Source organism: Notolepis coatsorum (assembly GCF_963971535.1).
Source record: "Notolepis coatsorum genome assembly, chromosome: 8".
Classification (NCBI taxonomy): Eukaryota; Metazoa; Chordata; class Actinopteri; order Aulopiformes; family Paralepididae; genus Notolepis; species Notolepis coatsorum.
In genome coordinates this window covers 27,877,315-27,899,814 of record NC_140172.1, presented here as the reverse complement: position 1 = coordinate 27,899,814, position 22,500 = coordinate 27,877,315, and the positions used below count along the sequence as shown (strand labels likewise).

Genomic DNA, 22,500 nt, shown 5'->3' with positions numbered 1-22,500 from the left:
ATAGCTTAGCTTCATCACTGGAAGTGAGGCAGGACAGTAGCCTTACAGTGCCTTACAGTGTATTGCAAGGTCTGACATTGACCAAATTTGATATGCATGACCTTGGTGGGCTCTAGGTCAACTCCTGAAAAGGGGGTCAATGTCAGACCTTGCAATCAAAAGTTAGGGGGCGCACTGAAATTATGGCAAGGGTTATTAGCCCCCTAACTTTTGATTGCAAAGTCTGACATTGACCCCCTTTTCAGGAGTTGACCTAGAGCCCACCAAGGTCATGCATATCAAGTTTGGTCAATGTCAGACCTTGCAATACACTGTAAGGCACTGTAAGGCTACTGTCCTGCCTCACTTCCAGTGATGAAGCTAAGCTATGCTAACGGAGCGTCTATTCCCAAAGCTAAAATGCACGCACAGAGACAAAAAAGGTATGTATCTTCTTGTCTAACTCCAGGGAAGATGTTAAATAAGCTAATTTCCCAAAATGTTGGAGTTCCCCTTTAATGAACATATTCACACAGCCAGCCATTTTGCTCTTATGTCATGCTCAGGTTGGGATTCATTTCCACAAAATAGCGTGTGTGAATATGGTCAATTGCGTCCCATGTGAACACGTGAGATGAGGAACCCTATACTGTATATTTGTTCAGTAAATCTTTGAACATCTCTTGTACTTAAGAGTTCTGTAAGTATTCCATGACATTTGGAGAGAATACATTAGATACCTGACCCAAAAGTACACAATGTGTGTGTATATATATATAATGTACTTATCCTGTGTACTGTACATTCTTAAGATATTGGGATTTGAATTTTTTTTTTAAACTGAAATAGACTTGTGTCTCAAGGATTATGGTTATTTGTCTCAAGGATTCAGTTATTATTTAATCTTAAGATCCACAAAGTACATGCAGACCACAAAAGGGATATAAGAAGCTCTGAGAATCTTAGAGGCTAAAGGGAACCTAGGAATCCAAGAAAAGTGAGCAATGGTTGACAAAAAAACATCCTTTATTGATAAATATCCATTCTAGAGGCCTCCGACAATAGAAAACATATACATATCCTTCTTCATTCTCACTTATTCAGAGCACAGGTACTGTAAGTAAATAAATAGCACTTTCATACTGTACATCTGATAAAACATAGGGGAATGGGCAAACGCAGGCTCGTCAATAAATCAAACCACAAACAATGTCCTATACATGTAAATGTTATTCTCATCTTCAGAATCATATGGCGAGTTGCTGTTTGCAACTCTTGCAAAACCAATTCCAGTACCGTTGTTCCAGCTATAAGGCCAGAGGCTTGTTGGGAAAATAAAACAAAAGAGGAAATGACACAGAAGGAACATCGCAGCGGTCAAACCTTAGTGTTGAAAATAGCAATAGCACATTGTATATAGATAGATCAATCCATTTTTCATCAAATATATTTCTAGAAAACTATTCAGTAACTCTTGTAGGTGTAGATGTAGTGTTAGAGGATTTTACTGTAACATCACAGATGGCAGCGAGGGTTTGATCTACCTTATTTTGTGGGTGTGACCCAGAATAAAAACAATTGAACTTGGAACATGATAATGTAAGTAGCACAGTCTCTGGAGCGTAACAGTAAGAAGCATTTTGTATGAAAGTATTCTGTACTTCTGTATGACAACTATTAAAGAACTTGAACTTGAACTCTGTTAAAACTCAAGTCATTTTTTAGATACTTCCCAGACTGCAAAATAGTAACTCAAAGTAGATTCCAACGTGTTTTTACTGTATATCATAAGAGCAGACAACGGGGCGTAATAGTTTGTCACTAGCAGAGACCTCTCGATGCAAAATTCTAACAAATGGCCCAAATTCACCAAAGCCTGTGCTGCTCTATGAGTCTGTGCACTGCACTCCCAGAATGAGCAGGGGTTGTGATTGTATGTCTCTGCTGCAGGCGAGCTGAACATAACGAGCAGAGACCACATGTCGCTGCACATGCCAGACCACACCTCGAGTAATCTCAGCAAATTGAGTTTTGGCTTTTTTTGAGTTGCAATTACACATTTTTATTTGTTGATGAACCTAAATATCGCTGCTGTCGGGACAAAACCTCATAACTCAATTTTTTTTATTTTTTTTTATTATATAAATCAACTCCGTAGATCATCCTCCATATGTGTGTGTGGGTTTTACAAAGTTTAAACAATGGGAAAGCATTAAACCGATCATCTGTCTAAACCTCCTAACTCTATTCACCCTCAAATCTGTGTTAGTTTTTTTCATCTGCTGAAAAGTTGGGTTTTTGGAGTTATGAGGTTTTGTCCCGACAGCAGCGATATGCAATTTAACTGATAGATACACAAAATGTATTTATTTATGTTAATTTAATTGTGTTGATGTTTCCATTTCTGCAAAATAAGTATGTACATTTTGTTTGGTTTGGTAAACATTGTGGGGCAGGTACAAATAAGCATTTTCTTCTTCCTGTTCCTTTCGGCCATGGAATTTAGTGGAGCATATTAATATGTACTGTTGGACTGTAATAATTCCATGTACGAATAAATAAAAATGAAATTAAATGAAAACATTTTAAATTGCAACGTGTAACTTGTAAAAGGGACTGGTCACTTAGTCTGGGGGATTCAGTGCAGTGAACATAATCATTACATTAGTCACTAATGCAGTGTATATATACAGTACATGTTTTTACATTGGTGACTAATGTAGTGAACATAATCTACACAAAAAAACAAAAACAAACACTTGTAGATGGGATGTGATCATTTGGTAATGGCTATCTTACTAAAAACAAACGCTGACGGTGTGATATATACGTAATACATTCCCATTAGTGACGCAGTGAAATTCATTTGAGGAGCGGTCAGCGTGCGCGGAGAGACCAATACATCACCGCATAAATAAACCCTCAGGCCTCGGTGGTGTGTCGAGAGCCAAGAAGATAACTCAACTTTAGAGAGATTTTTCTTTTAAATTGCAATACACTGCAGCAATTTAGGACAAACAAGGTCTAATCTCCTCATCTTTCAGTCTCAAGTTCAAGCTCAATGGGTCTCATTCTCCAACGGACTTAAGACAAAAGATTTGCTCTTAGGGCCATTTAACACTTTGGGTGCCAGCTATTACCCGCAACCGTCTGTAGCGAGGCCACCACTAGATAGATAGGGAACGGTCACCTTGTTTGTAGAGCTATAACTATATTCTATATTATAGCGATGGATACAATACCATGGTCATTTGACAGTAAGAACCTTCCGTTCAAGATGTGAAAAATAAAAAAAATGTCATCCATACATTCCCGTTTTATACCGTGGTGAATATAAGTATGGTTTTAGAGCGGTCTAGGGTAATTCCTGGGAGGCTGGTAATAGCCTACAACGTGTATTATACTAAATGTATTGGCATTTCGTCCCTACACATGCTACAATAAAAAAATCAAATACATATGATAGGTATTATGTTCCATCATGAATGCATGAAAGGGTGGGGGGGGGGGGGGGGTAGTTTTTTGATACTTTGATCGTCACCAACGGAATACGTTGCACACATACGCTCGGATCGCAACAATGAAGACATTCTTGGATCATTGCAAGATTGATATCATATAGCCCTTACCTTGACTAGGATGTACACCAAAAAGAATATTCCAATTATCTGATCGCCATTCCAAGTATTGATGTCCATCGTGTCGCCAACATAATCCACCACACAACATGGATCGGGAGTATTTGATTCTTCTCAATCTGAGCGTTATAACCGCTCGTCTTGCCCGGAGAAAAATAGCCGAGCCGGACCCATAATAATCGACGCACAGCCCAAGACACAAGGTTTCAAAGGATGCTCGATACCGCCGCCTGGTAGGATGCGGCCGGTACTGCACCCTCGGAGTCCCAGTATGCCTTTTACAGGCAACATACAGCTCCCTGACATAGGGTATTAAAATCGAAAAAAAGGAAAAACGACCCAGAAACGAGAATTCTCGTTTATGGCACTGAACGACTTAAGCCCAGTATGGCACTGAAAGTACTAAGACATTTTAGGGTCGATTTTGGGATTCCCCAACCATCCCTAAGCTTGGATTCGGCCCTGACTAAGAGCAGGATTTAGGAGAAGTCTTAACTTGACAGACTGTTGTGCTCCGTGTTCTTAACTCATTCAGCGCCAGAGGGCGCTGTTTACTGTTACTGTTGAAATGCCAGCGCTTTAAAGTATACGAATATGTGGCGGTGTTTGTAGAGCTCAAACTATATTATATATCATAGCTATGGATATAATACTATTGCCCATTTGACATCCATTTGACATCGAGTATCTATCGTTCAATTTGTGAAAAAGAAAAAAAAATGTCATCCATACATTCCCGTTTTATACCATGGTGAATATGAGTATAGTTTTAGAGTAATCCTGTCTAATCCCAGAAAACGACGCTATGCAGCAATACGTGCATTTCACTCAAAACCGTGCAGTTTCTCGCCTGTATACGCTACTATTTCGAAATCAACTCTATATTATCTGTATTATGTTTCATCATGAATGCATGAAAGGGTGGGGGGGGGGGGGGGTCGTCTTTTATGCTTTGATCGTCACCAACGGAATACGTTACACAGTACATTACACACATACCCTCCGATCGCAATGAAGGAATTATTGGAACAACGCAAGATTGATACCATATAGCCCTTACCTTGACTAGGATGTAACCCAAAAATTATATTCCAATTATCTGATCGCCATTCCAAGTATTGATGTTGATCGTGTCCATAACATAATCCACCAAAGAACATGAATCGGGAGTGTTTGATTCTTATAAATCCATGCGTTATAAGCGCTCGCCATGCCATGAATTTCATCGACGCACAGCCCCATACACAGAGTCTCAAAGGAGGTGCAACATCGGCCGCATACCACCAGGCGGCGGTATTGTACTTTTGCGATCTCAGACTCATTCCTGCCTGGATGGATAACGAATGGAAATAGCGAATAAAAGAAATAACGACCAAAACCCAACTATACACGGGTCTGGCGCCGAACGTTCGGCGAGTTAACCCGACTATCATCGGGTCCGGCGCGGAAAGTGTTAAGGGCTTTATTTGGGAGGAATCATAGTGATTCCTTCATGTCAACTCTACAGGCCTCATTGGAATTAATTAATCATAATTTAAATAAATATGACAATGTGTTATATTTATTTAAACCTTATATTTACTGTTGTGTTAGTAGGGACGGTTGGGGAATCCCAAAATCGGCCCTAAGATGTCTTAAATGGCCCTAAGAGCAAATTTTTTGTCTTAAGTCCGTTGGAGAATGAGACCCAATATCCTCAACACAAGATCTCAGAACCTTTCAGATAGAAGTTCCAGATTGAAATTGAAAGTGACGAGTGTAATTTGTTTTGATGAACCATCCTTTCCAAAATGCACGTGACTTTAAAAGCCGTGCGATCATGCTCCTCCCGAGTCTGACTGTCAGATCAGGATCTGTTCATCTCTTGTACCGTCAACAACACTCCGCCGGGGGGGGGGGGGGGGGGGGGCAGGGGATTCATGTGCGCTAATCTGATATCAAAACATGTATCGGTGAATTAGACAACTTGTCACCTCCCACTTACTGGGGTATAGTGCTTAAAAATGAACGGAGGGCCATTTTCTCTCGCATCACACTCTTAGTGAATTCTCCGTCAATGTCAGCGTTATAGTAGCAGCTCCAAGCAGGTCAAATGAACGGGGGGGGGGGGGGGGGGGAGGCAGAAAGTGCTGCAGTGCCTCCCATCTTCAACGTCCTCCTGCTCCTCTTGTTGGTCAAGTCTCAAAGTACTTGTAGATCTGTGAGACATACTGCATGACACTCTGCCAGTCAGGTCTGTCTGTGTGCATCATCTCGTCAACGTCCTGTGTGACGAGGGAGACAGAAAGCAGCTGGGGTCACACAGTGCACACTGAATAAAACACACCATGTACAACAAATGTATATATTATTTACATACACACACGCGTACGTATAATATATAGTTAACATGGGCGCAGGTCGTACACACCGCAGATGATTTGTGTCATTGCTCGGGAAGCAACGTTTGTGATTGGAGGATCACGAAAGGCGGGCAGGGTTTGAGATAGGTAATTTATATTCCAGGCGCAGCCACTGAAGAAGGCAGAATAGCTGACACGTTTACTCGTCTCTTGATAATGTAAAATAAATATTTATATATAACTGTCCCTGTTTATACAGTACGTCGCTTTGGGACCCCGCACAGAGAGAAAGTTGGCTATAGAAGCAAGTGTGTTCAGTTGAGCACATCACAGCAATTTTTAATCATACTCTGTTCTTTTTTTTTGGAGTACATAGTGTATCATTCGCATTTATCCAGGGGGGTTGTCAGAGAGCAAGGTCAGCCGTTTCCAGTGCCTGTGGAGCAGGTAGGGGTTCAGTGCCTTGCTCAAGGACACACGTCCTCAGGGCCGTTTCTAGCTTTTTGGGGGCCCTATGCGAAATGTTGTTTGGGGGCCCCTATTTTGTGAAACTATGGTCGGGGGATTCCAAACCCTTTAAGGTGGGAATGCATTTAACATTTAAATGCATCAATCTGGTGCACTTTAAGAGGAAAATAGGCTAGAGCCGTGAAAAAAATGTATATCTATTTTTCTCACAAATTCAAATCAAACATCTCAAGTTGACCCCAGCAATGACAGAAAATGATAATAAATATGAAACACTGAGGCTCCCCTACATCAAGAAACTCCTGAAAACGTACAGGATTTACAGAATCTGCATTATAACATCTCCCAAATGCACATAAATAAGACATACAGCATTTTCCCCTTAAATTTCTGACGTACAATATTGACATTTTATGATAAAGTTAAAGTTAATTAAAGTTTGAAAATGCAACTACATTTTTGTCAGTAAGCTACTTATGTATTTTATTCTTTCATAAAGAAACGCCCACTTGCGGTCATAAAAAATGTTAAACTGGTGATATACGTATATTTATTTTTTATGGCATTTTAGGGGGCCCTCTGGTGGCTTCGGGGGCCCTATGCAACTCCATATTCCGCATATGGCAAGGAACGGGCCTGCACGTCCTAGAGGTATGGTTATATTGGCTATTGCAGGGATTGAACCTGTGGGGATGGTCTCTATACACCAGGCCACCATTAAGGGAGACTGATCCTAAGCCGCTCAGATGTAAATCTGAACAGACAGTCGTGATCCAGAGGGTTGAGCAGGCTTTCGTGTCGCTACAGCAACCGACCGGTGGGATGCCCTGGACCAGCGTTACATCAATTTGAAATTTGAAATTTGAAATGTATTTGAAGGATAAACCCCTCGAGATATGCCATCTCATTTCCGAGGGGGTCCTTAACATAAAATACAAAACATACAATACATAACAAAACAAAACACAGGACAACAAAATACACTTACACACTGACAGACGCTCTCCCGACCTCACCCCCACAGACCACACTGATTCCTCCCAAGGGGATTGTCAATATATACTGTATATATGTTCCCATATAAGTGTACACAAAGAATTACAGTTTGATCTGTAAACATGATATAAACCATAACACAGTACATCAGATGCAATTAGTAACAAGTGCAAGTAGTCTGCAGATGAGTAAACAAAGATGTCTTAAATAGCCGGTAAGAAGTGAGAGATCTGAGTGAACTAGGCAGTTTGTTCAGCTGGAGCTTTATATTTAAAGGCAAGTCAAACAATAACGTTGGTGATTCGAGGTATGCATGATAAAGAAAGGATGATCTGTGTGTCTTCAATTATAGGATGAACTATATGGAATTTGGAACTGCTTTAGATCGGGGGGGATAAGTAAATACATTTGAAAACAAAAAGCAACCAATGAATATGTCTTCTGAATTGAGGGGAAAGCCAGTTCAACGACTCAAACATAAAGACGGCGGTGGGTTCTATAAGGAACAGCTATAGTGACAGAGGACTATAGGAGGAGCTATAGTGACAGGAGCTATAGTGACAGAGGACTGGCGGTCACCTCCATGATGTGTGCTTTCAACTCCATGACTAACACTCTGGGGCTATAACCACGACCTTAGTTTCCAACAACACAGTCAGAAGCCCTTCGTACAGCCAACCCCCCCCCCCCCCCGCCAAGGACAACAACACTGTTTGGAAGTCTGTCAGTGGAGATTAGTACTTAGTACCAGTCTGGCTCTGTTGGGTTATGAGACTTTATAAGGCTCCGACATGGGAACACATTGGCACATTTCTTACCAAAGACATCCCATCTTGAAATTGCGACGAAAACCTCAAATATGTACCAATAACTCTCTCAGAATTAATATGAACCATATGAAAAATATGAACCATGGTTTCACTAAAACATTCAAACCTCAAGTCAATTCCTTATTCAGACCCTCTGGCTCCTAAACATTCAGAGAGCTTTACTTCTGTATTTTCAAAAGGTTTTAGACAAAGGGGGCACTTCTGACTCCAAGCATGATGTGATGTCTTTCCAAAGGAGGTCCAGTGAAAGGCCTCCATGGTAGCGAGATGCAAGATGTCACGAAGGATCGCAAGACAGCGGGGGAGACGATGACGTCGTCAGTCCTGTGAACGCATCCCTGCTGCCACTTCAAACACGCGGCCATGTGAACGACACCGCCCCGATCCCTCTGAACAAGAGGCAGCACTGTGAACTCTAAGCACTGTGACCCGGGGAAGGCTTAGCAGATGCCATTCATATTCAAGATATTTTGCAATTCCCGGCTTGCATGCTTCACTCATTATGATTGCATTCTGTCAATTGTGTGCTGATTTTATGCCTATGTTCATTTTATACTAATTGCTGTGTGGGGCACTCTGGACTGCGGCCCATGTGTGGGAAAAAAAAGTACTATATAGGGTGACCATAATTGATTTCCAAAAAAGAGGACATGCTGGCCCAAGCCTCGAGATACTTAATGATACTTTGCACAATCGAAGCGGGCATGGCCACCTTCATTTCACTATATGTCTTGTGTATGTTATGTGAATCTTGAATCTCTACTCAAAGTTTACTCAAAGATGCCTTATTGTTTTAACCTCTTAATTAACATGCACCCAGAAAAGCGGCAATTTCTTTACTTGAACTTGAGGACTGCATACTTTTTTTGCAAAGCTTATCTTTATACGTTATGCTTATAGCACATGCATAAGCCTGGTCTCTTTTGAAAGATAACCTTCTGAAGTTACTAATGCAAAAAAGGAAAATCACGTTTAGTGCTCATGAAATAGAGTAGCATAGGTTTGAACTTGAGCTGAACATGAAGTTGTGTACTCAAATTTTTCTGTAGTGGTTGCAATATCCCAAATTTAACCACATAAAATGCGCCCAGAAAAGCGGCCATTCTTTTACTTGAACTTGAGGACTGCATACTTTTTTTGCAAAGCTTATCTTTATACTTTATGCTTATAGCACATGCATAAGCCTGGTCTCTTTCAAAAGATAACATTCTTAAGTTTCTTACACAATAAAGACAAATCACTTTTAGTGCTAATGAGTAACATAAGGCTGAACTTGAGTAGTTGAACTTGAACTTGTGTACTCACGTTTTTGTGTAGTATATTTTATAAAAATCCGTTCAGAAATGAGTCTTCTAGAGACTTTGAGAATAAATAAAGGTTTTAATTGAATTGAATTTAGTAATCCGAATGTTAAAGGTAGAATCTGTCATTTCATCATGTTTGTGTTTGTGTCTGATGTGTGGGTTGGATTTTAGTGGGGATAGGGGGGAGGGGTTTCTACTTTTGGCCACGCCTCAGGCTCTGCCAAGACAGGTCTGGAGACATTCACAGTATAACAAGTTACTAAACTCCAACCCACACATAACAAGTTACTAAACTCCAACCCACACATAACAAGTTACTAAACTCCAACCCACACATCGTTACTAAACTCCAACCCACACACAAGTTACTAAACTCCAACCCACACATAATAAGTTACTAAACTCCAACCCACACATAACAAGTTACTAAACTCCAACCCACACATAATAAGTTACTAAACTCCAACCCACACACAAGTTACTAAACTCCAACCCACAGATAACAAGTTAATAAACTCCAACTCACACATAACAAGTTACTAAAGTCCAACCCACACATAACAAGTTACTAAAGTCCAACCCACACATAACAAGTTACTAAAGTCCAACCCACAGATAACAAGTTACTAAACTCCAACTCACACATAACAAGTTACTAAACTCCAATCATTATATATCATTATATGATATTCTGTACCTGCAAAAATCTAAAACAAAAGGCCGGCTGTCACAAAACAGTCACATCTAGAGACCTCAAAACCTACTCTAGCGAGGCCTTTAACCAAGAACTGGAGAGCCTGGACTGGTCAGAAGAGCTCAGTGGTACTGTACACTAGTTGAAGAAACATGGCTTGGTTTCAAAACCAAATTCTCAACAATACTAAACGACATGGCCCCCCTAAGAACCACCAGAGAAAAAAATCGCGCTGAGCCGTGGATGCACTCCGAAATATTGACCACTATGAAAACCAGAGACAAAAGATGCTCTGAGTTTCGTAAAAGTCAGTCAAAGCTTACCAAAAGCTCGAGCAGTGAACTCCAAGCCCACGTGACTGAACTCAAACTGCAAAGAAACAGACTAAGAAATGAAGTAAACTCCATGATCAAAACTGCAAAAAATAATTTCATCAAAAATAAACCCTGTGAACTTTGGAAATGACTCAATAATCAAGCAGTAAAAAACTTAAAACCAGATTTTCAAACATAAAGACGGACAACACGCTCATCACAGACAAGCTGAATGTGGCCAATTACTTAAACATTTTCTTCACAAACATTGGTAAATAAACTACCCTCCCACTCAGGGCATTTTGGGGTAGAACACATCATAGCCTACTACAATAACCTAGGGGTCCGCAAAGACGATTTCAAACTAGAAATGGTAACAACAGCTGAGGTACTCAAAAAACTGAGCGCCCTCCAACCTAAAAAGGCCACTGGCCATGACAATATCCCCTCCAAATTCCTCAGCAGCCGCCATCACCCCAGTCATCACACACATAATAAACCTCTCCATAAAACAGGGACACGTCCCCAAGGACTTCAAAATAGCAAGAGTAACCCCCCTGCACAAAAAGGGCAGCAAATTAGACCCAGGCAACTACCGCCCTGTTTCTATTCTTACCTCCATCTCGAAAGTCATGGAAAAAATAGTATACGAACAGATCGAAAAGTACCTCGCGGAAAAAAATGTAATCTACGAATTCCAATCTGGCTTCAGAACATCCCACTCCACTATTTGAACGACCACATCAAACAAGAGGTGGACGCAGGCAAATACTGCGGCATGGTCATGCTGGACCTACAAAAGGCATTCGACACTGTCAATCACTCCATTCTGATTAACAAGCTAAAAGCAATTGGTTTTGATAGTCTATCAGTGAGCTGGATGCAATCCTACCTGGAGGGGAGGGAACAGATGGTGGAGGTAAACGGTACCCTATACAGCAACTTGCAATGGGCCTGGTCTACAAGATACACTACACGACTAAGGTACCCATGGCATGTACATGTCAAATACTTCCCAAAGGTCAGTGAATACCACGACCACAACACCAGAGGGAGCTCCACAAATCATGTTAAACCCAGATTCGGCTCAAACAAGGGACTAAACACGTTTCACAATTATGCCACATCAATGTGGAACGCCCTACCCACAACTGTAAAGGAATGCCAATCACTACCCACTTTCAAACCACTCTCAAAGAGCACCTATGGGAGACTGCAATTCGAAACTGGCCCCTGTAAATGTCCTAACTCAACCCCCTCCAATGTACAGTCCACCCCCCCTACCACCTCCAATGTACAGCTCCCCCCCCCCTCCTCCAATCTACAGTTTCTTCCCCCTCAAATGTATATACTCTCTATTTAGACTCTTTTTGTACTCTGGTATGTCATAAATGTCTAAATGTAGCAGTACTGTCTACCTGTATGTCATGTATGTCATATATGTTATATGATGAATTGAAAATGGGGGACCCTGATGTAAACAAGACAAAAGTTAATACAATTTTCAATCAATCAATCAATACTAGGGCTCAATCAGTCGTTGTCCGACGGCACTACAGATTCTACCTGTGAAAAGTGGTTCCTAACTCTACAATGCCTGCAGTCTCAACTGGCAATACAGGTATGGCAATGTCTTTCAGAGGCCACATTTTGTTAACAAGGCAAATGTCTAAATACCATGTTTATTTATGCATCACTGTGCCTCGCTGCATCACTGAGCACAGGGTGACTGACATCCCACACACACCAGCCATGCGCCAAGGCGGGCGGGCGACCAGCGCTTCACTTTCGCTCCCATGTTAACGGACGTAGCTGTGCCCACCGGGCGCGCGACTCACGGGCTGGAAGCAACCGTTTCCGCTTTGGTTGGATTCTGTGCGCCATGCACATTTTCACAGAAATACACTCAATATCTGCATGATTACCACACATATAGATGTTGTTCAACCAGCTAATGTGTCTGTATCTTTCCCAATACAAATAAACCATATTACTAGACTTTTTCAGGAGCACAGTCACACTGATCATCATTCTAAAATGAATTCTAACATTCTAATTAATTATATAATAACTGGTTATACATGCAAAATAGAACACTGGAAGTGGAAATCTTTAAAAAAATCTTCAAACGGGGACTGACTTCGCAATAGACGAGGCATTTACAGCTGTTCCAATGTAAATGTGCCTTCCTCGGTGTGCCCGGCCACGCGCGCGTTCTCGCGCGGAACCCGTGAGTGCATGTGTGCGCGGCTGGTGTGCGTGTGGCGTGACAGTACTATCTTCCTGGACTTTTACTTTTACAATTTACACGCACATTAATCCTCTAAATCCCATCCCTGTCATCTGTTTGTGTGCAATGATCTGTGTGCCCTGTGTGTCTGTGCCCTGTGTGTGTGTGTGTGTGTGTGTGTGTGTGTGTGTGTGTGTGTGTGTGTACATGAAGAATTAACTTGACCCTGAAGCCAGCCGCTAAGCTGTGCCTGCTCATCATTATGTAGTTTACAGTCCACATAGCTACAGCTCTGCACAAGACTTGACCCAGAATGACACAAGTTCCTGCATTTAACACCAAGGCTGCCCACTCTTCGTCGGGTCGTCCATTCATTGGTCGTTTTGGTCTTTAGTAGGCCAAGAATGTCGTTTTTTTTTTCTCACGTTGAATGAGTTATTTCCTGACAAATATAAGCACTAGCACTGGTACAGTAAAGGTCCTTCTGCATTTTGTGTTTTCCTTCGGTCATGACGTGCTTTATGGGGGGGGGGGGGGGGGGGGTTGATGTGTGGGGTGTTTGGGAGACTGACGGTTCCGGGGGGGTTCACATGCCTTCGAGCGACATTGTATTTATTTTATGCCCATTCTTAAGTTTGCACATTTACATTGCACTACTTTGATTGTCTTTTATACCTATTCTTATGTCTGCAATTTATGCCTATGTTCATTTTATACTAATTGCTGTGGGGCACTGTGGACTGCGGTCCATGTGTGAAAAGTACTATATAGATAGTTATTAATATTGATTATTGTTATATTGTGGAAATGTGTGCATTGAAATGTCTGTAAAGTCTCGACGACATTGAAAATGAGGGTGAGCTCAATTGTCTTTGAGAATAAATAAAGGTTTGAATTATAGCATGTGGGAAACACAATATATATTTTCAGATGTGTTGATTAAATCAACGACTTGATTAGTCAACGGAGTCCTACTGTATCAGTTAACTAAGAATTTTATTTACTGTAGTCGAGGACAAGCCCTAGTTTACACACGCTGTGAGGATGAAAGGGAAGGTACACTTCAGTTGGTGATTTTTGTTTTCATCTCTGCTTAGTACAGAGCAGCGGTTCCCAAAGTGGGGTCGGGTCGCGAGTAGGTGACAGTGGGCAAGTAATTATTTTTTTTTAAATAAAAAACGATATATTTAGTTCTGGCAACATATTTTGGCCAAATATGACTTGTTTTATAAATGTATATTGATAACATAGTGCTGTAATAAAATATTCTAATAAATATGCATGATCAAGTTCAACAACGTGTGCTTTTATTTTTATATTCCTTCATTCCACATTGAAATTACGCGATACATTAACTCATTCTGCGCCATTCACGTATATATATATATATATACACGCGTATGCTTGCCAACCGTTGAACGCCAATCACGTATATATACGTTATTTGGTCAGTTTAAATTTAATTTAATTTTAATATTCTATTCTGTCTCACGGACCTCTATGTCAGGGGTTCCCAAACTTTTCAGGCCGGGGCCCAGAAAATAAGGCGTCAGAGAGCCGCGGCCCAATGCACATCGTCTGGCTTTTTTTTTCTTTTTTTTTTGCCAGGCGACCGATTTTTTAAGCCAAATATCACTTCAATCCTATTAAGTTAGTTCAAGTTAGTTATTCATTTATATGTGCTATTTATGAGAGGGCTAACTTGTTGCAAAATAATAATGATAATAATAATAGCCTCATTAAAATACTATTGTTGCTTCGGTTGTTTTCAGCGTTTTATGTGCATAATCTGTTATTTAGTTTGAAATGTTCGTTGAAATAAGTAGATTTTTCGTTTTTGTTTATTTATTAAGTTAATATAAAACCATATAGTCACATTTTAGAATACAATAGAAAATAATTTTAGAATACAACTAGAAACACTGTCCTGGCCTGCTTCTAAGTTCAGTGGCCTGACAAAAAAAAATAAAAAAAATAATAAAAAAAAATAAAATAAAAAAAAATAAAAAAAATGTTTTTTTTTGTTTTTTTTTGTTTTTTTTATTTTATTTTTTTTATTTTTTATCATCTCGCGGCCCATCCGTGGCTGCTCGCGGCCCACCTTTGGGTCGCGGCCCCCGACTTTGGGAACCACTGCTCTATGTCACAGTTGAAAGCCCTACTGAGACCCAGAGAGTGCAATACCGGCCAGATCCTGCTAGGTGGCAGTATCACCCACCATTTGAAACCCTGTTCCAGACTGTGTGCCACATCTACTATCACCCGGGCGGAGAATTTTGCCCCAGGCAAGTCTAGCGGTTCATCATTCTGAGCACATTTGAGCACATACCAGGACACTCGATGCATGTGTTGTGCCAGATTATGTCGGGGACCCGATGGACATCAATACTGGAAATCGCGATCAGACAATTGGAATATTCGTCTTGGAATAACCCCGATCAAAAGTAAGGACTATCTGACGTCAATTCCACCTTGATCCTACAATGATTTCATATCGATCCAGCCGATCAACGTATGTAGTATTCAAAACTAATGCCGATCAGAGCATCAAAAAGCGACCCCCCCCCCCCCTTGGATGCATTCATGATGAAACATAATACCTATTATATACCTTTGATTTTTGAAACAGTAGCGTGTCCAGGCGAGCAACGCAAACGCATTTAGCAAAATTCACTCCATAACGCAGTTTCCAGGAAATAGCCAGGATCACTCTGAAACTATACAATATTCACGACGGGATAACACGCAAACGTATACATGAAAACATTTATTATTTTTTACATGTTGGACGAGGGATAGTTCTCAAATAAGCCATGGTATTGTCTCCATAGCTATAATATAGAATATAGATATAGCCCTGCAAACACCGCAACGCACAGTGAAAATGTCGTTTAGCATGGCCCAACGGGATAAGGATAATAGCTGGCAGTGAATGAGTTAAGTGTGGGGTCGCTAGCAAGGACTTTTGCTTCCTCTCCTCGGCTGAAAGCTGTAATTTGAGTGGGGTCTGAGCCCAGAGTAACATGCTCAACCAGTCTGAAAGGCAGCAGTGACATCGAGGCAAAACAAAAGTATTCATGTATGAGAGAGTATTCATGAGTGAGTGAGTGAGTGAGTGAGTGAGTGAGTGAGTGAGTGAGTGAGAGAGTTTTCATGAGTGAGTGAGTGAGTGAGTGAGTGAGTGAGTGAGTGAGTGAGTGAGTGAGTGAGTGAGTGAGTGAGAGAGAGAGTTTTCATGAGTGAGTGAGTGAGTGAGTGAGTGAGTGAGTGAGTGAGTGAGTGAGTTTTCATGAGTGAGTGAGTCAGTGAGTGAGAGAGTTTTCATGAGTGAGTGAGTCAGTGAGTGAGAGAGTTTTCATGAGTGAGTCAGTGAGTTATTCATGAGTGAGTGAGTATTCATGAGTGAGTGGGTATTCATTATGAGAGAGAGAGAGAGTGTGAGGGAGAGAGAGCGGGGGGGTGAGAGAGAGAGGGGGGGTGTGAGAGAGAGAGAGGGGGTGTGAGAGAGAGAGAGAGAGAGATAGAGAGAGAGAGAGAGAGAGAGAGAGAGAGAGAGAGAGAGAGAGAGAGAGAGAGAGAGAGAGAGAGAGAGAGCCCAGGATCCAGAAGACTGATAAACACCAGTTGGTAAATAAATGGTAAATGGCTGCATTTATATAGCAGCTTTTATCCAACGCGCTTTACAATTTGTTACTCACATTTGACCCATTCACTGACACATTCACACACCGATGGCAGAGGGTTAAGTGTCTTGCTCAAGGACACTTCGAGACGCTGCCCCCGGAGGAGCGGGAATCAAACCGGGAACATCCGGATTACCAGATGACTGCTGAGACCAGTGGCCCACAGTTTGGTTGTCACTCACAACCAAAATGGTTGCAGTGACTGCCTTTTGAGCACTCGTTTGGTCTTTAACCCTTTCACTACCACACTACCAAAGGGTTAACCCTTTCACTACAACACTACAGATGGTTAACCCTTTCACTACCACACTACAGAAGGTTAACCCTTTCACTACAACACTACAGATGGTTAACCGTCTCTGTGGTAGTGAAAGGTGAAAAATATATCCTTGTGTGTGAGAAAAACAAAGGTCGGGCTGATTCCGATAAAGGGAAAATGAAACCTAGGGATGAAATTGAGTTGTCCTCCCTGATGCCCTCAGGACAGTAGTGGGGCATTAAGTCACACCACTCAGACCTAGAGACAAAGGAGCAGGACAATAAGCGCTGATGTCATCAAAAGACTAAAGCCTGGAGGCTGCTCCGCGCTGGAAACCGGCGGGAGGCCACAGCTCTGTCTGGACAGTAGTAGTCTGTGACGGAGGCTGATTTTTTATGGGGATATGAACACATTTTCCCGGGCTCAGGACTTGTTAGCACTGCGATGGCGTATAAAAGCTCAGCGGGACGTCAAAAGCGAAGACAAACAAGTCTTATGAGTCAGTCTGCGGAAAATCTGTTTCTAGATCATTGTCTTTGTGACGGTGGGCCTCTTGATGACATCACAGTGGAGGTTCTCAAAATAAGATTTTGTCAGGTGACCCAATTTTAAGGTCAGAAAATTCCTCTGACCCACTGATCTAGTAAAGCTCCTCAATGGGAAATTGTGGGACTATAGAGTAGTAAACTAAACAACATGTCAGAAGACTAGCAGAGCAGAAGACTAGCCACTCTTACTGTATATGTTGCCTGATGTAATGGTAAATGGCTGCATTTATAGAACAGCTTTTATCCAAGGCGCTTTACAGTTTGTTCCTCACATTTTACCCATTCACTCACACATTTACACACAGACGGAGGAGGCGACCATGCAAGGTGCCAACCTGCTCATCGGGAGCAATTAGGGGTTAAGTGTCTTGCTCAAGGACACTTCGACACGCTGCCCGGGAGGAGCGGGAATCGAACCGGGAACCTCCGGATTACCAGACGACTGCTCAACGATGTCAACTCAGGCACACAGTGTGTGGTGCATACAGTTGCAGTGGCCTCTAAGGCCATTCAAAGTCTGCTGGCTATTAGAAAATAATGTGTTATTACAGTCTTTTTTAGTTTGATTGAGAATGTTTCACTAATGCTGATGCTACTTATCCTATTAGCCACATTCGTCCATCACGAAAGACACAGAAGGAAAACAGATGGAAGGTCCTGCTGTCTGCTTGTTTTATTTTTATTAGAACCTAATTGTAATCATGAGTTTGCTTGGCTAACATAACGTGTCCTTCATAGCGGTTGTCCAGATAAGACGGTGATGTAACCACACTCAAAGTGGACACAGGTCTGGCGGGGGACGGAGGATCCTCCTCAATGACAAATAATTAAAAACAGATGTAGACATACAAGTGTGGCTGTCTCCTAATGCACTACTGGACTTCCACTCATCGCCACGACCACGCTGTACAACACAGGGTTCCCACAGACATTGCAAAATGAAATTCAAGGACTTTTAAGTACTTTTCCAAGCACTATTTAAAATGTTTAAGGATGTCACTCAAAGGATACAGTTCACTTTTAAATGCTGTTTTTTAAGCATTTTCTTGGCCTGCTTGCCAGCTAGAGCATCACACGCGAAGAAATGAGGAAAAGCAGTTGAAGCGCGCGAGACAGCGACTTTTTTTTTAAACAGAACAAAAAAAACGATTTCTTGATTCAGAACAATTTGATCATGGATGAACAAAACATTCAATGCGAATGGTCGATTTTAATTTCAATGACTTTTTAAGCAACTTAAAAAAAAATATCAAGCACTTAAGCACTTCAAGGACCTTGTGCGAACCCTGACAACATGTTGCTACAATCAATCAATCAATCAATCAAATGTATTTATATAGCACGTTTAAACATGACGCTTGTCAACCAAAGTGCTTCACATAGCTAAGCTAAGTACAAAGAAAAGTATAAAATAAACTGAAAAATAAAATAAAATCAACGGATAGACAAAGGAAAAACAGAACAACACGTCAACAAGTAACAGTAACACTGCTGGACAAAATTGTTGTGCTGTCCCTGTGCACTGTGTATGTGAGATTAATGCCTGATCTCTTAAGGGTAAATCAGAGTGAAATCAAGGGCAAAATGGATATTGCAGACAGCTTTAATAATCATTTTATTTCTGCTGGCTCAATCTTTGATTCTAGCAACTCAGGGATGATCGCTGCAGAAGGAGAGCCAGGTCCTCCGCCACTTGACCCTGATCAACTGTTCACCTTTGCCCCCATCTTGACCTCTCAGGTTCACAAAGCCTTAATGAGCCTAGATGTAAAGAAATCTTCAGGCCCAGACAAGATAGAGCCGTTCTTCTTCAAAGTTGCTGCAGGTCTGATTGCAGAACCCATAACCTCTATTTTGAATCTCAGTCTTTGTGCTGGTGAATTACCTAGCTCATGGAAGTCGGCCATGGTTCTCCCCTTGTTAAAGGGCGGAGACCCCTCTGACCTAAATAAGTATCGCCCTATTTCCAGACTGTCTGTAATGGCCAAAGTCTTTGAATCTCTTGTAAACGAACAACTGAAAAAGTTTCTAACTGACCATAATATTCTTAACAAGTCTCAGTCAGGCTTCAGATCAGGCCATAGTACTACTTCAGCCACTATGCTAGTCTCAAATGACATAATTGAAGCACTAGACAAGAAAGAACACTGTGCAGCATTGTTTGTTGATCTGTCTAAAGCTTTTGATTCTGTGGATCATGCATTGCTACTGCAGAGGCTTGGCTGCATAGGTCTTGGTAAAATGGCTTTGAGCTGGTTTAAAAACTATCTATCTGTAAGAACTCAGTGTGTTTCAGTAGAAGATTATACCTCAGCTGCTCTTACTGTAAACAAAGGTGTTCCACAGGGTTCTATTTTGGCCCCTGTCTTATTCTCCATCTTTATAAATGAACTAGGAAATGGGATAAACCCAGCATGTTTTCATTTATACGCCGATGATACAGTTGTTTACACAGTGGCTTCCTCTTTAACTCAGGCCATAGAGCTTCTACAGGATGCTTTTAATACACTGCAACACTCCTTGCTAAGGCTAAGACTGGTCCTTAATGCAAGAAATACCAAGTACATGACCTTCTCTCGCTCTCGAGCTAATACAGCTGTCCCTCCGATTCTGACACTGGAAGGGACATGCCTTGACAAAGTAACATCCTACAAATATCTAGGCATATGGATTGATGACAAGATGGCCTTTGATGTTCATATTGGGAACCTACTGAGAAAACTTAGACCTAAACTGGGCTTTTTCTTCCGTCTAAAGAAATGTTTCCCGTCTGAAGCCAGGAAGAGAATTGTGCAGAGTTCCTTTCTGTCTGTATTAGACTATGGCGATGTGATCTATATGCATGCTCCTTCCTCCCTGCTTAAAAAGCTGGATTCTGCGTACCATACTGCCATACGTTTTGTAACGGGTGCAGGCTCTCGCACCCACCACTGCACTCTGTATCAGTCCTTAGGATGGTCCTCTCTGTACCAAAGAAGACAATCACACATGTTGATTTTTATCCTTAAGTCATTGCTAGGTAAGCTGCCCTTATATAGCTCCAGACTTCTGTCCTTTTATACTTGCTTTTTTAATACCAGACGAGCAGCAAATGGGATGCTTTTAAATGTTCCTTTGATGCAGTCAGAGCTTGGTAAAGCTGCATTCTCCCACTATGCTCCCTTTTAATGGAATACGCTGCAAGTAAAACTTTGTCTAGAGGCACTTCCTACTGTAAATGCTTTTAAAGGTATGCTACGATTAGCCCTTCACGAAACATGTAACTGTTTTACCTGATGCTATTGTTGATGTGATTATGCTCCTTGCCACTGCACAAATTACCTTCTGTATTTATATTTGAATTATATGTTTTTTGTTTAATGCCCTGTTTTATGTTGAAACTTGTTGTGTGCCGTGTTGATCAGGACTCCCTGGAAGAAGAGATCTTGTATCTCAATGGGACATTCCTGGATAAATAAAGGATAAATAAAAATGCCATATCCTGTTTATAATAGCCAGGATAAGCTCATGTGAGACTCTGAGACACTTGAATAATGAGTGTTAAGATAGGCAAATAATATTAGCATGGGGCATGAAACACCTGATTCTGTTCACCTTATTTGTTTTTTTGGGTCTGTGAAAGTTTCATGTTGTATTTTATTAAAACCCCCATTCGCTTTTGCATAGCAGCAGCTATTCTTCTTGGGGTCCAATAACTTACAACGCAAAAAATACACATTTCACACTCATCACAATATATTGACAAAAAAACAATAAATAACACACCTAAACAAAACAAACACACTGCAATTAGACAAAGCAAATAAGGCTCTGACTGAATCCATCATGATCTAATTCAGTAGTTCTCAAACTGTGGTACGTGTACCACTAGTGGTACTTGGTGGTACTGCTGGTGGTACTTGAAAAAATTAAAAAAAATTAAAAAAAAAAATTGCTGTCAGGCCACTGAACTTAGAAGCAGGCCAGGCCAGTGTTTCTAGTTGCGGCGGCACGATAGTTAGATAACCTACGTGGGGAACAACCAGGAGATCACTGTGACAGAGAGTAATGCAGTCTAAACAGTCATAAATCTTTTATTCAACTTCAGCCCTGATCATAACCATTTTTATTTTTAGATCTTTTGTAATGTCAGATAAAAAAATGAAATACTCCCACTTTTCTGAAAAGAGTTGTTGTTAAATCTGACATTACAAAAAATCCCCAAATCTGTGTTGTTGCTAATCATTGACACATGCCTAGCCTGTAATAATCCCCCCCAGAAAAATGTACTTTGCATTTGATATATTGAAAATATTTTACTTTTTGTGTGTTTTTTTAACAATAATTTGTGATGCCATCACACAAACTGGCATTTAAAGGGTACAAATTCAAAAATGCCTGCACCAGAATGCAGGAAATTAAGTCATTGAAACAAAATAATTCCTGGTGGGCGACCCCCACTTAGAAAGTGGCCTGACTGGGGCTATATTTCACACTATATTTCCCAGCCTGAATTATTTCCCCAGTCCGGCCCTGCTTATGGGAGTTGTCAATGGACAACAACATGCTGTGTGATGTGTGTGTGTGTGTGTGTGTGTGTGTGTGTGTGTGTGTGTGTGTGTGTGTGTGTGTGTGTGTGTGTGTGTGTGTGTGTGTGAGAGTGTGAGAGAGAGAGAGAATGAAGGACAATTGCTTGCTGTGTGTGAGAGAGAGAGAGAACGAGAGAGAGAGAGAGAGAGAGAGAGAGAGAATTAAGTACATTTGCTGAAATACAGTTGTTCTTAATTTTCTCACTTGCTATGTGAGAATGTTAGTTATTATGTTCTCAATGCCCCTTGCATTGTATGAGTTGTGTGGAAGAGTTTGCTAGTTCTAGTGCTACCCCTTTGTACATTGTGGCTGTGTCTGACAAAAGTTAACAATAAATAATGGTATTAGGAATACATTTGCCTCCTGTGTGAACTGTGCATAGCTGAATAGACTGTATTTTAACGTCGGTCATATGGTGGTACAGTACTTGGAGAGCCAGCTACATTCTCAGGTGGTACTTGGTGTAAAACGTTTGAGAACCACTGATCTAATTAATAGATCAATATAATTTATAACGTTGATAGCCCGTGTAACCTTACTCGTCCCCAGTGATGACGTCACAGCAAATACTCGAACACCCACGGAAAACCTCAACAGAACATTCAAATGCAAGACGAATATATAATCGATACAGCCCTATGAATTA

General features: G+C 41.2%; 1 protein-coding gene across 2 annotated transcripts in view; it reads right to left on the bottom strand.

The window, feature by feature from the left end:
• Positions 1–5,769: 5,769 nt before the first annotated feature.
• specc1 (sperm antigen with calponin homology and coiled-coil domains 1) overlaps positions 5,770–22,500 on the bottom strand; it is a 292,788-nt gene continuing 276,057 nt past the window's right edge. For both annotated transcript variants that reach the window (XM_084320784.1, XM_084320785.1), the window contains one exon: positions 5,770–5,881. In XM_084320784.1, the coding sequence (XP_084176910.1) occupies positions 5,792–5,881 (90 nt within the window). In that variant the 3' untranslated portion in view covers positions 5,770–5,791. The remainder of the gene's footprint in view (positions 5,882–22,500) is intronic.